Source organism: Drosophila pseudoobscura, chromosome X (genome assembly GCF_009870125.1).
Source record: "Drosophila pseudoobscura strain MV-25-SWS-2005 chromosome X, UCI_Dpse_MV25, whole genome shotgun sequence".
Classification (NCBI taxonomy): Eukaryota; Metazoa; Arthropoda; class Insecta; order Diptera; family Drosophilidae; genus Drosophila; species Drosophila pseudoobscura.
Genome location: NC_046683.1, coordinates 18,290,169 through 18,302,320, shown reverse-complemented (window position 1 = coordinate 18,302,320; position 12,152 = coordinate 18,290,169). Strand labels below are relative to the sequence as shown.

Below are 12,152 nucleotides of genomic sequence, written 5' to 3'. Positions count from 1 at the left end.
AAAACAATTTCATTCTCTTTCGCTCTGTCTCTCTCTAACACACAGGTTTCATGGTCGGCTTTGCCTATTGCAAAAAATGAGTTCCTAGATCTCAGAGACTACAAAAGCTAGAGCAACCAAATTTTTGATCCACACTTCTGTGATATCGGACCTTGACGAGTTAGTTTCCACACCCCTTTCCGCCCCGCAAAGGACGAAGATCTGGGGCATCGAGAAAACTAAAGACGCACAATCATAGAGAATGACCGTATCTATGAGATTGCTGTATCTGGATCAGATCAGATCATTTTTACGCAGCGCCCGACGACATGTTCAGACACGTTTTCTGTCTCTCCCGCACGCATACATTGTCGCTCAATGTAGCCATACTGACTATGTATCGGGTATAAATGTAGAGTTGCGGTCGCCGCAGCAACTCACAGCGTTCCCCTCGTTTTCTTCTAAATTTTCCTGAACGAGGCACTCCCGAGACTGGGACATCATCCTCTCTCTCTTATGTCGAATGCAGAGAGTATTCGACAAAGTAAGTCACGTTAAGCTTCTGTATAAGGTCTGGGATTTCCAATTTTTCAATTTCAAATTAGCATAAGTCTCCTAATAAAATCAATCAACAACTTTGTTCAGATATATAATATATTTTTAGTCTGAAACACAAGCTAACAATATCATAATATCATAATTTATTCAGCTCCGATATTTTGTCATAGTAAAATAAGCTTTGAACAAATTTTTTTATATATTTCCCTAAATCAAAATGAATACGATCGATCAGAAGAAAGCAGAGCGTCGAATCCATTCGTGTGGCAATAACTACTATAAAATGTTGGATGTGCCTCAAAATGCCACAGAAGCTCAAATATTAATGTCCTTCAAAAAGATGGCCAAGAAAGTACATCCAGATAAAAGTTTTGACCCCAGTGCCACTGAGACCTTTCAAGCCCTTCTTAAGGCTAAAAATGTCTTAATGGATAGTACCATGCGCAAAGACTTCGATCAAAAACTACGTTGCTGCTATGGCGAGAGCAGCTGGAATCGCTGGGGCAATAGCAAGCGAAGTGGCAGATCAAATGGTGGATCAAATGGCGGACTCGACGCCGGACGTAATGGCGGCCGATTCTCGTCGTTCAAACCTCAATGGGCCTTTATCGTATTGATAATCTTTGTCTTGATAATGGCCTATCTCTTCTATATTCCCAGCTATAGCCTGATTAGCTCGGAGAAGTTTCCACTAAAGTGCACGACCACTAACATAAAGGTTCCATATTATTTAGCACAGAATCGGGACTGCTTCACGAAATATAAACCTTTGGGAAACCTGTGGGAAATAATGGTCGAAAACAAATTTTGGAATACTATGAGGGATGCATGCAATGCGGAGATGCATTATCGTGATGCCTCGTTGGAGTATGCTCGCAAAATGCAGATGCCGTCGTGTGACAAGCTGGACTTTTTTACAAACGGATACTAGTTTTCATATAATTTGCTACTTCGTCATACTAAATTGATTTTCGATAACTAAATATGCTATAAGCTCAGCGATGATAATCTCGTTTGTTTTAATTATACCCGATATTCAAAATGAGTACTGGGGTATTTTAGATTTGTGGTGAAAATGGATGTGTGTAACGTCCAGAAGGAATCGTTTCGTACATTAATCAGCATGAATAGCCGATTCGATTAAGCCATGTCTGCCTCTCCGTCCGTCCGCCTGTAGTGCTCAGATATTATAAGAGCTAGAGCAACGACATTTTGTATCCGGACATCTGTGATATGTCATTGTAACAAGTGTTTTCCAAAACTTCACCACAATTTCATAATTTTTATGGTAATACTTATTTTATTAGTTTTGTTGTGAAGATGAATACCATTGCCTCCTCCCCTCATGACGGAAAGCAATTCCAAAATACAGAGAGAGAAAACGGATGAGGCAGTCATCAGACATTAAGAATCATAAGCTGACATATGTATGTATGTAGTACATACTATGTACATACTGACTGACTTAAATATGCCTAAATGATATTAGCTGAAACTGCAGAATATTGCATATCGTTTTGGCCGTGCAATCGCTTTGATAAAAAATGCAAATAAATTAAATATAAACTTTACCGTTTTTAAGGCTCGCAATTTATTTTCACGTAGAATAAATGTGAGAAAAAAAAGAGTTTAGGGAATTTTAATCATAAGATATAGCTAGAACTGACATATCCACCCGTGCTCAAATCAGTCAAAGTCTTATTAATACTATGGAGTGGACGTGACTGGGCAGGCGGCGTTGACTAAACGGGGCTATTCGATGTCGTCTCCTGGGGGTCGGGCAGTGCTTTGGTGACACCTTCATCCTCCTCCACGTCATCGTCATCGTCATTACCCTCAGGGTCTCCTTCCACCTCTGCATCCACATCCACAACCGCGTCAGCCTGCATCTCATGGCTGTCGATGTGACGCGCCGCCGGGTTGGATGTGGACGCACTGCCAACGGCTACTGGAGCGGCAGAGGTGAGGGAGTTGCTCAGGCTGGGCACGCTAACGGGGCACATGCAGGGCACGAACTGGATGCGAGTGCCACCCGCTCCCGGTCCCACTGCCACCCCCGGCTCCGCCAACCCTCCCTGCGGCTGGTAGTTGAAGTAGTCCGGGTACGGATACTGGGGTCGGGCGTTGTACAGATTGTTCACCCGCCGGGTGTATGTCGGATACTCTCCATAGCGCAGCAGGGAAGATGAGGATCCAGAGGTCCCGCCCGAGGAGAACGAGGCTCCTCCCGAGATGCTATTGGCGGGAGGAGGCGCCGTGGTTGTGCTGCTGGTAGTCGTAGTCGGTACCGGGGTCGTTGTCGTCGTAGTGGTGGTAGTGGTCGTCGTGGGAGCGGGTGTAGTGGTGCTAGTAGTGCTGCTAGTGGTGGTGGAGCTGCTGGCCGGCGGCGTCACGCCTGGCTTGGCGGCGACGTCGTGCCGCCTTGCAGCCGCGTAGCTGGTCACAGCATACGGGTCGTAGTGCGGACTCGGCGAAAGGAGCGGCGTCTGAGCGGCTCCGAAGCCAAAGAAGGGGACGCTGAAGGGTCCGCCCGCCAGCGGCTGGTACGTGTATGTGCGGAAGTAGGTCAGCGGGATCTGCTGGAGCATCTGTGCATTGGGTGCTTCCCTGAGAGCAGAAGGGTATACATGAGGGTTAGGATATACTCGTATTATCCTCCAGAACCTCCAGAGACTTGTGTTAAGGACTCACGTTGTGGTCTTGGGCCACCAGAAGGCACTGGCGCCGCCCTTCCCAGACCCCAAGACGGCGAAGATCTGTAAATCAAGATAAAGAATCTCATGAGTCTGGGAAATCCATTCCTTCTGATTCTTTTGTCTGTCTTTTGTCTTTGGGGGTTTCCCCATCGTTTCACTATGTGCAGGGGTTCGATTTTACCCCTATTTTTTCTTCACATACCACAAAATATTGTTGCCACATTTTAGATTTGCAATGCACTTCACTAGGACGAGTCCCGTATCCTTTGGGAGTGTAATAAAAAAAAAAAAACCAACAAAAACAATCTGTGAATCGTTCTGTATTATCGGGTATCTGCTCGAGAACCACTCGCGTTCGCTGTTGCTTTTGTTCTAAGGCCAGAAAGAGTCGCGACCCGAGCTTTTATAGCCACCATCTCGGATCAGCCGACATATGGGATTGGAGTGAGGATGGGGATGGGTGTAGGCTCAGCAGCGTCTTTGACTGCCCCACAGCAATGTGGGGCTGGCTAGAACATAAAGGGCCGACACCAGGCCAAGCGGGTTTCTGCCTGGAGTTGGAGGCACAGCTCGTAGAACAACGAGAAAATTAATTGCAGCCCTGAAGAGTCTCCGTGTTGGGCAGAGCGAAAACTAAGCTGGGAAATCAATAATAATAATGAACGTGCGTCCAGTCCAGCATGGAGAGCCACATCATTGACAAAATGATTGAATGAATGATGGATCCGATGCCTGGTCGGCCTAGAGGTACGGGAGGTACAAGAGATACCTTTGCAGCCAGCAGCGAGCGGGGAAAGGGAAGGGGGCACGGCTCGAAGGGTCTTCGATGGGGATCGCTTGAAAGGGCCGCACCGCACCGCACACCATTCGATTGGCCATAAAAATTTGTTGATGACTTTTCCCCGGGCTCCCCCTCCCACCACACCCGAAAAGTTTCCCCCTGCTGCTGTTGTTTTCCGTCTTGCTTTTTAACACATTGAAATTTGTTTTTCTTTCTGATTCTGATTCGGAGTTCAGGAATTTGGGTCATACGCCTGCCCGACGAGGCCTCTGCCCTGCATTGGGCATTCTTTCGCACAGCCCGATGGGGCTATGGTTATGCAACTGGGTGTGTATGTCATTCATGGGTCACCCAATAGAGATGTTCCATTCTTCCACGCCCTTTCTTTAGAGTCCATTCCCCGATCCCCGGTTTACGATCACTTTCCAAAGCAAGATCGTACCACTCTTTGTGTCCCCCAGGAATTTATGGCTGCTCTTTATGGTTTGTATGACTGTTCTACTTTAGGGTACTATTACCATCTAAACTGTCTCAAGGGAAGATCTTTCTTTGGTCTAAAATGTGTATTTTGGAGAGGCGTTAATGATCATCAGAATCATTGTCATAATTCTCATGAGTTTCAGGGAGTCCACACAATGACATCTTTGATCTAAGTCGGACTCCTTCCACTCCTCCACGAGTATATCACTTCCACGTGATTTTGTACAGTCTTTATTTGCTACATTTAAAACACTATACACTATCTTCGTGGTCTGAATGCACTCTCTATGTACTTGGATGTGTAGTACTTGGTATGGTTGTCCGTTCCCATTCCCGGCCATCGGTGATGAGGTCCCTTGTACCTGAAGATCAAGGAGCAGATTGAGATCGTTGGGGAGTGCGTTGGCCCCAGACCCTTTCAAGACTTACCGCGAGTTCAGGATGAACCAAGTGCTGGGGGCCTGCTCAGAGGAGCTCCTCGCTGATCGTTCGATCTTCTCCTGCTTCTCCTCCACCTGGGACTCAATCTGAAGCTGGGACTGGGACTGGTGCTGCGGCTGGAGCAGCTTGCCCAGCGTGTAGACTGGAAAGGCATAGTATTCCCGCTTCAGGGCATATCGGGAGCTCAGTCGCTGCGGTGGGGAGATAGTGGTGCTGTCCAGCGCGTCAGATTCGGGTCGCTCCAGGCTCTCATCGAAATACACGATCTGGAAGGGACTGACGCTGGTTGAGGTGGATATTTCCTGCTGCTCGACCTCTTCCACAGCCTCGGGCGGATCATCCTCTGTCAGCCAGTTCTGCACCTGTGTTTCCTCCTCCTGGGGCTCTTCCTCCTCTTCCAGCTGCTGCTCTGCATCCGAGCCTGAGGAGTGGCGGTGGTTGTCTCCAGTGGATCGCCGGAGCACCGACTGCCATTGGACTACCTCCTGGGGCGAGTGGAAGGCGTTGTACTGCTTTGCCTTTTTCCGCTTCCGTTTCTTTTGGCTTCGCGGCAGCTGCGTCTCATAGGACGTGGGCAATGGCGTGGTCGGTGGCAGCTCCGTGGTTGTGCTGCTGGTGCTGGTGATCGCCTCGTGTGCGTAGAAAGGAATGAGGGTTAGGTTAAGCAGCTGGCGCTGGCCGGGCATCCGGAACCGCTCTACGATTGGCTTGGGCCGAAACATGGGCGTCGAGGGGGGATAGAGCACCTGGCCGGGAACCGGCTCCTGCATTGGATAGCGCTGGCCACTCAGCATAGTGTTCAGGATCATCTCGCCCCTGGTCCCATTGTAAATGAAGATGGGATGCTCTGCCCCGGCCAGGGCATTGTCCCCCGGCCCGTTGTCGAAGACGGGTAGGTGCCGGCGCTGATGGCTCAGCCTGCGGAGGCTTCGGGTCCTGCTCGGACTCGCTCTGCGCTGCTGTACATACTGGTGCGGCAGCTGCAGGCGCTGCGGCATCATGAACCGTCGCTGGGGCAGCGAGGCAGCAACAGCACGAGTCGCAGCGGGACGCTCCTCGTGGCGCACCAGGAAGGTAATGGAGCCCGGCTCCTGAGTATGTCGCCGCCATCCTACGGGCTTTCTGGTGGTGGTCGCATAGTCCGCCTCCGCGCGCTCTTCTCGTTGCCTCTTCGCCAGCCCATCCTCGAGTATCCAAAGCGGGCGCTGCTCCGCCCCTAGGGCGTAGGGTCCCAAGGCAGTGCTCCAGTGGAGCAGCTGCATTAGCCGCAGCAGGGCCAGTGTCCAAGTGGCAATCGCCTCCATGTGAATGGTCAACGAGGGACAGTAAGCCCATGGCTTTATACGGTCCACGTTGGGCTGGGCTATGGTTGGATTGGGTTCATTTTGAGTTCCGGTTGGACTATGCCGTAACTTACTTTCGTTTTGGGCGAAAATCGCACAACTCGTTCTGGGCTCGGAGTGGGTCATGAGCCAGTTGCCAGGTGGGTAACACAGTGGGTCAAGTCTCAACCCACTCCGAGCTGGGTAGAAGGAGCCTCAATATCTGCTCCAATTCGAACGGTTCTAAGAGGATCTGTTGCTTTTCTAGGATCCCCTTAGCATAGATTAGAGGCTTCTGGCTGTAAGTAGTCGTACAGCTGCCAGCTCTATCTCTATCTCCATCTCCATCTCCTTCCGAATCATCGCCTGGACAGCTGTCAAAACTGAGATTAATCAAAACACTCTTAACTGATGCCTGCGATGGTTCCCCCCACTCTCCTTTGGAAGTGAAATTCTGGGGGATTCTTTGATGATCAGCGGTTCTAAACAACCTTCAACCTATCCCCTCTCTGGGTTTCGTTTTGCGCTCTGGTTTCTGCCTTGGCCTTTGGGGCAACTTGTTTCTCAGGGCCCGAGCTGGGAGCCGCGCAAGTGTGGAACAAGTGGAACGTTCTACCCAAAAATGGGGTTAATAGCCTTTGACAGACAGACGAACCGCCGCGGCGGACAGACGGCCCCGGGCGATCGTGAGTTCTCACTTTGGAACTGCCCATGGGCCTATGGGCCTATGGGCCAATGGGAAGATGGGTACGGTACTCACTAGTATATGTACGTACACTGGGAAATGGAAAATGGAAAAATGATTTATTAGCCTGTATCGCGGCTTTGATCGATCAATCGGCGCTTGCATGGTGCATGCCACATGTAGCGCTTGTAAAACTCGGGCTAATTACAGAATGAGAAAATTCATTTTCGTGGCAGGGATTCTGTGCTCTGTGCATCTGCAGTCGAGATCAAGAGAAAGACGAGAAATTGCCCAAGCGAAATGAGTTTCCCAGCCTCAATCGGTGTCCGATCCATTCAGAGTTCGATCCATTCATGCCCTTGCCTTGTATTGTTTTATTCTTGTTGGATAGCTAGCTGCCGTTGAGGATCGCCCAGCTGGACTCAATTGATGGCGTGACTTGACAAGATTATTAGGCCAGGGACTGGGCAGTTCCTGCTCAGCTCAGGTCACTCCGTGCGGAGAGCTCCCTGGATTAATTCGCTTTTAATGGCTTCTAATGCGTTTTAAATTCCCCAAGTGTCGGAGACTTTCGATTCGGAGACTCTCTTGGCTCAGCCTCAGCCTCAACCTCTGTTCTAGTCTCAGTCGCAGTCCCAGTTGAGAGCCCCTAAACGCTTGGCTTAATTTGAGGTTCGGTTCTGCAGTTGAAGTAAATATCTTAAATTCCACACATCCATGCATCCACATCCACAACCACATCTACTCGTATCTGTTCATCTATACGTATATATCTATGTATTTATCAGTCACGCCAACTCGTGCCTATAATTAACAGCCAGAAATATTTGGACAATCATAAAACACACACACACATACAAACCCTGATGGATGGACAAAGATGCAGATGCAGATGCAGAGTTGGGGGAGCCAAAAGAAAGGCATCTAAATCATAGGAATAGTCTGAAAGGTTCTCCATCTTGCCGAAAGGCAGAAAGGCCGAAAGGGTGGGAGCATTTTTGACACCAACAATTTGTTCTATCAATTTGGTATAGAATGCATTTTATGTAAATGAAAGTTGTCCTCAATCGACGAGACGAGTATCTCGTGGCTCCATGGCCGATCTCTCTGATTGATGTCCGGCCTGCAGTGAGCTATGAACAATAAACCAATCAAGAGCCCTAGCTAGATCAACAGATGAGCGGATGACCAGATGCAGATACATCTTCCATCCAAAGATAAAACCACGCTCTGGCTACACTTGCGCTCTGACAGATGTGGAAAATGTCAAACGATTTGTTTGTTCATTGTTTTTACCTTTCTCCCTTTCTCTTTTTCTCTCTGTCTATCTGTTTGTCTCTGAGCTTACGGGTATTTACATGGGTGAGGAACATCGTTAATGCGATGCACAGATAAGCTATCTAATGGATGCAATATTGCCCGGGCTGGTCTGGTCTGGTCCGGTGCTCAGGTGTAGAGATTCTTATCCGGAGGTGAAGAAGGAGCTAGTGGATAAATGGAAACGTTTCTTTAAGAAATGTTAAGCATGTTTGACGGCTCTTGAGATACCACTTTGGTTCTAAGGAGATCTTTGGCATGTGACATCTGATAACGAAAGACGGACACACGATTACTCGTACAAATCAAAAGAAGATATCTTCAAGAGGAGAGAAGGATGAATGACATAAGCGAATGGATAGAAGGCATTTTGAATGTCTGGTTTGTCGCTTCATTTAACATAATATTACACAATCAATCAATCAATCTTTTTATCTATCTATCGATCTATCTATCTGTCGATCTATCTATCTATCTATCTATATATCCCTATATAATTAGCTGCTATCCTTTCTCTATCTTATCTTTTCACACATCGGACCTGCAGCCACTCACTCGTTAAATGTCGTTCATGCTCGTTCGTGCTTCAGCTATTTTACAGATAACCGAATTGTGTTTTTATTTCTCTGGTATATTCCACTCGTACATCGATTTCCTAATCTCTTTATCATAAGAGAGACAGCTAGATAGTCAGTCACTTGTACGGGTTTTCTAAGCGTTGCAGAAGCTCCCTCAGGTTCATCAAAATTTTCCATTGACAGTTCCCTGCGCCCAGTCCCTCCCACACCAGCCACTGCCCAAAAAAGAGCTTGCTCTCTGTGTATCTTTCAGATAGATCTTTGCAGCTTTTTCAGCGATCTGAGAGAACCATAATCAGAATCTAAGGCAAGAGAAGAGCTTTTCGCACGATCGAATCGGCAAATTCAATTAGCGACAGCCCACCCGGCGAGCACTTCCAGCACATGCCACTACCGGTTATTTGTTCTCTGTTCGCTGTTCTCAGTTCTCCGGCGAAAGCTTAGCCCCGACCCCGTTCCAGCACACCTCGCCACCCCCTTGAACCACCAAACCCCTGTTGGATTTACCGAATTCCTCTGCTCGGACGGGGCTCGGCCTCTGCCGCGACCTACGGTTCGGGTCCGGCAGCTGCTTCGGCGCCGCGCGCAGTGCGAATTGCGTTCTCGAAGCGTGCGGCGGCCCCAGAGCGTTCCACATATCATTTAGTTAATATTATTTACTTTTTTTTTCCCGATTGTTCTTCTGGCTGTGAGTGCTGCTTTTGTACTACTGCCTGTCGCCGACACTTGCAATCGGATAACAAAGTGAGCACTGACTGAAGCACCACTGAACACAAGCCACTTGAAATTCTAAGTTTGAAAAATTCGTTCGTATCGATAAAGAACTGACCAGAACTGAAAGCAAAAGATGACTTCTCAGGGCGTGCAGACACATGATATATCGGCAGCGAAGCGTGCCGCCTTCCAGGTGCTGGCCGGCGGATCGGCCGGCTTCCTGGAGGTCTGCATCATGCAGCCACTGGACGTGGTCAAGACGCGCATACAGATCCAAGCAACACCGGCCGTCAGTGCCGTCACTGCCGTCACTGAGGTAAGTACTTTGGTACTGGTATCCGCCAGTGCCAGCTGTTTTCACAGCTGGCGTTTGGAAAAGGGCACAGCAAGGTCACGCCCCACCCACCACGAACCACTCGCCAGACAAGTCTAGACTTTCCAAAATTATCCACAGATAGTTATGCTCTCTTGCTCTCTTTCTCTCTCTCGCTCTGTTTCTCTCTCTTTCCGGGTTGACATTCCCTCGATGGGCAACCCATATTTATCAGCCCCAAGAACTGCTCCGAACAGAACGGAACGACCACAGCCGACAGTCGTGTCGCGCGTCTTATCAGTCGCGTCAGACCCGACCCCACGCCCATGCCAGACACGCCGAGTCCGGCCCTCTGACTGAGCACAGGGCCCCAACAATCGAAATGGAAAACTAAAAACTTTCGATTCCGGCAGGGCTGTAGGCGTAGTCTCGTATGTTCAGCACTGGACGCGTGTTCCTTGGTACCCATGATAACAGACTCAAAGTTTGGGGATGGAAATGTCTTATGTTGAATTGCTAGCAAACCCACACTGCTTATCTAATCGGAGTTATTATGAGAATGTTTTCTACATCTTTGGGTTACCTCGTAAAACCATTAAGCTGATAATTCTTTGGTTGAGTAGAAGATTTTTGGCAAGTGAAAGTTAAATATGGAGCAAGGATAGATATAGGGGCTATAAGGGATATGCAGAATCCCGACTGCAGTGAGGATCGAGTGTGGAAAAGCTTTTCTCTAGTCTTCCCGGCAAAACAAAGCAATATCTTTATTTCGAGACGGAATTTTATTTTCCCCTGCATCATATATGTACGTACATATGTACATATATTCGTAGTAGAAGAAGATTAAATAAATTTATGGATGCAAGCAAATGCAAAAGAAAAAAACTCAAAGTGTCACACAGAAGGGGGAAACAAGCACAGAAGAAATGTGGGACAATGCACTCGGTTTTCGTAAAGTTGTCCAGTCTGTGGCAGCCTTGCGTGCCGTGGGCAAAGAGCTGAGAGTATATATCAACAGATCAGCAGAGAATATCGAAAGATCTTTGCACCATACCATATATTTCTATATTATATATTAAGAGAAAGAGCGACAGCAGCCTAACCATCTCTTATCATCTTTCTTTCAGGTACACTACAATGGCGTCTTCGACTGCTTCTCAAAGATGTATCGACAGGAGGGAATCAGCTCGTACTGGAAGGGCATCATGCCACCGATCCTGGCGGAGACCCCGAAGCGCGCCATCAAGTTTCTGGTGTTCGAGCAGACGAAGCCGTTGTTCCAGTTCGGATCTCCGACACCCACTCCGCTCACCTACTCGCTGGCGGGCTTGACCGCGGGCACCCTCGAGGCCATCGCCGTCAACCCGTTCGAGGTGGTGAAGGTTGCCCAGCAGGCGGATCGCCAGAAGAAGATGCTCAGCACGTTCCAGGTGGCGCGTGGGATTGTTCAGCGCGACGGTCTCGGGCTGAATGGCCTTAACAAGGGGGTGACCGCGACTATGGGCCGCAACGGAGTGTTCAACATGGTTTACTTCGGGTTCTACCACAGCGTGAAGAACGTGGTGCCCGAGAACAACGACAAGACTCTGGAGTTCCTGCGCAAGGTGGCCATAGGCTTCACGGCCGGCACGCTGGCCTGCTTCGTGAACATCCCCTTCGACGTGGCCAAGTCGCGCATCCAGGGACCACAGCCAGTGCCCGGTCAGATCAAATACCGCGGCACCCTCAGCTCCATGGCCACCGTCTACCGGGAGGAGGGCTTCCGAGCCCTCTACAAGGGTCTCGTGCCAAAGATCATGCGCCTGGGACCCGGCGGTGCCATTCTCCTTCTCGTCTTCGAGTACTCCTATGAATACCTCCTGCACAACTACTCCTAGTCCTAGTGGAACATCCGACCCTCCCCAACAGCATAATTCTAAGACCTCTTTTTTTTTTTGTTTGCGTCTTGCTAAGCATTTTGCTATATAGATACATACTAGGTACTAAATATTTGATGGATCGATCAGATCGAGTAATGAAGACACATTTTGATGTGTTTGTTGTATTGTCTGTGAATAAACACGAAAAATAATAGTGTTGAAATGAAAATAAAAACGGTCTACCATGCCAAAAAACATTAAAAGTCAATCAAAACTGATTTCCTTATCGTATTGTCCCGATACTATTGTCTAAATATATTGAAAGTTAACCAATTTACCTGATTGAAATACAATTGGATTAGATATGAAATATTTTTATTTACTTTTATCTCCAAAAGAAAGATTATTATTTATAAAAGTCTCTCTAAG

At 48.4% G+C, this 12,152-nt stretch overlaps 4 protein-coding genes across 5 annotated transcripts; 2 read left to right on the top strand and 2 right to left on the bottom strand.

Moving 5' to 3' along the window:
* The first annotated feature begins 877 nt into the window (after window positions 1-877).
* On the top strand, window positions 878-1,468 carry LOC6901155 (uncharacterized). The gene has a single exon (XM_002133821.3). The coding sequence runs from the start codon at window positions 878-880 to the stop codon at window positions 1,466-1,468; it is 591 nt and encodes a 196-aa protein (XP_002133857.3).
* Window positions 1,469-2,092: 624 nt separating this feature from the next.
* Window positions 2,093-3,641, bottom strand: LOC4815398 (flocculation protein FLO11). Its single transcript, XM_001354459.3, has 3 exons — window positions 3,436-3,641; window positions 3,229-3,293; window positions 2,093-3,144 (listed from the first exon to the last, which is right to left on the bottom strand). Exons 1-3 carry the CDS (start codon window positions 3,454-3,456, stop codon window positions 2,280-2,282), a joined length of 951 nt encoding a protein of 316 aa, XP_001354495.3. The 5' UTR covers window positions 3,457-3,641; the 3' UTR covers window positions 2,093-2,279.
* A 1,092-nt stretch (window positions 3,642-4,733) lies between these two features.
* LOC4815399 (uncharacterized) lies at window positions 4,734-6,638 on the bottom strand. Its single transcript, XM_001354460.4, has 3 exons — window positions 6,353-6,638; window positions 4,924-6,298; window positions 4,734-4,856 (listed from the first exon to the last, which is right to left on the bottom strand). Exons 1-3 carry the CDS (start codon window positions 6,402-6,404, stop codon window positions 4,754-4,756), a joined length of 1,530 nt encoding a protein of 509 aa, XP_001354496.4. The 5' UTR covers window positions 6,405-6,638; the 3' UTR covers window positions 4,734-4,753.
* Window positions 6,639-9,419: 2,781 nt separating this feature from the next.
* On the top strand, window positions 9,420-11,991 carry LOC4815108 (mitochondrial 2-oxodicarboxylate carrier). Of its 2 annotated transcripts, XM_015185920.2 has the most exons (3): window positions 9,420-9,581; window positions 9,660-9,867; window positions 10,992-11,991. In XM_015185920.2, exons 2-3 carry the CDS (start codon window positions 9,685-9,687, stop codon window positions 11,739-11,741), a joined length of 933 nt encoding a protein of 310 aa, XP_015041406.1. In that variant the 5' UTR covers window positions 9,420-9,581; window positions 9,660-9,684; the 3' UTR covers window positions 11,742-11,991. The 2 variants fall into 2 exon arrangements, with proteins under 2 accessions (XP_015041406.1, XP_001354497.2); XM_001354461.4 differs by having other exon boundaries at window positions 9,420-9,867.
* The last annotated feature ends 161 nt before the right edge of the window (window positions 11,992-12,152 follow it).

Bases quoted from the DNA above. Each gene is read 5' to 3' on its own strand.
- LOC6901155 (XM_002133821.3), top strand. From the start codon at position 878: ATGGCCAAGAAAGTACATCCAGATAAAAGTTTTGACCCCAGTGCCACT.
- LOC4815398 (XM_001354459.3), bottom strand. From the start codon at position 3,456: ATGTGGCAACAATATTTTGTG. The intron at 3,294-3,435 runs GTATGTGAAGAA...CTTGATTTACAG, and splicing joins TGTGGCAACAATATTTTGTG to ATCTTCGCCGTCTTGGGGTC. The intron at 3,145-3,228 runs GTGAGTCCTTAA...TTCTGCTCTCAG, and splicing joins TGGTGGCCCAAGACCACAAC to GGAAGCACCCAATGCACAGA.
- LOC4815399 (XM_001354460.4), bottom strand. From the start codon at position 6,404: ATGACCCACTCCGAGCCCAGAACGAGTTGTGCGATTTTCGCCCAAAAC. The intron at 6,299-6,352 runs GTAAGTTACGGC...ATCCAACCATAG, and splicing joins GATTTTCGCCCAAAACGAAA to CCCAGCCCAACGTGGACCGT. The intron at 4,857-4,923 runs GTAAGTCTTGAA...CTTGATCTTCAG, and splicing joins TGGTTCATCCTGAACTCGCG to GTACAAGGGACCTCATCACC.
- LOC4815108 (XM_015185920.2), top strand. From the start codon at position 9,685: ATGACTTCTCAGGGCGTGCAGACACATGATATATCGGCAGCGAAGCGT. The intron at 9,868-10,991 runs GTAAGTACTTTG...TCTTTCTTTCAG, and splicing joins CCGTCACTGCCGTCACTGAG to GTACACTACAATGGCGTCTT.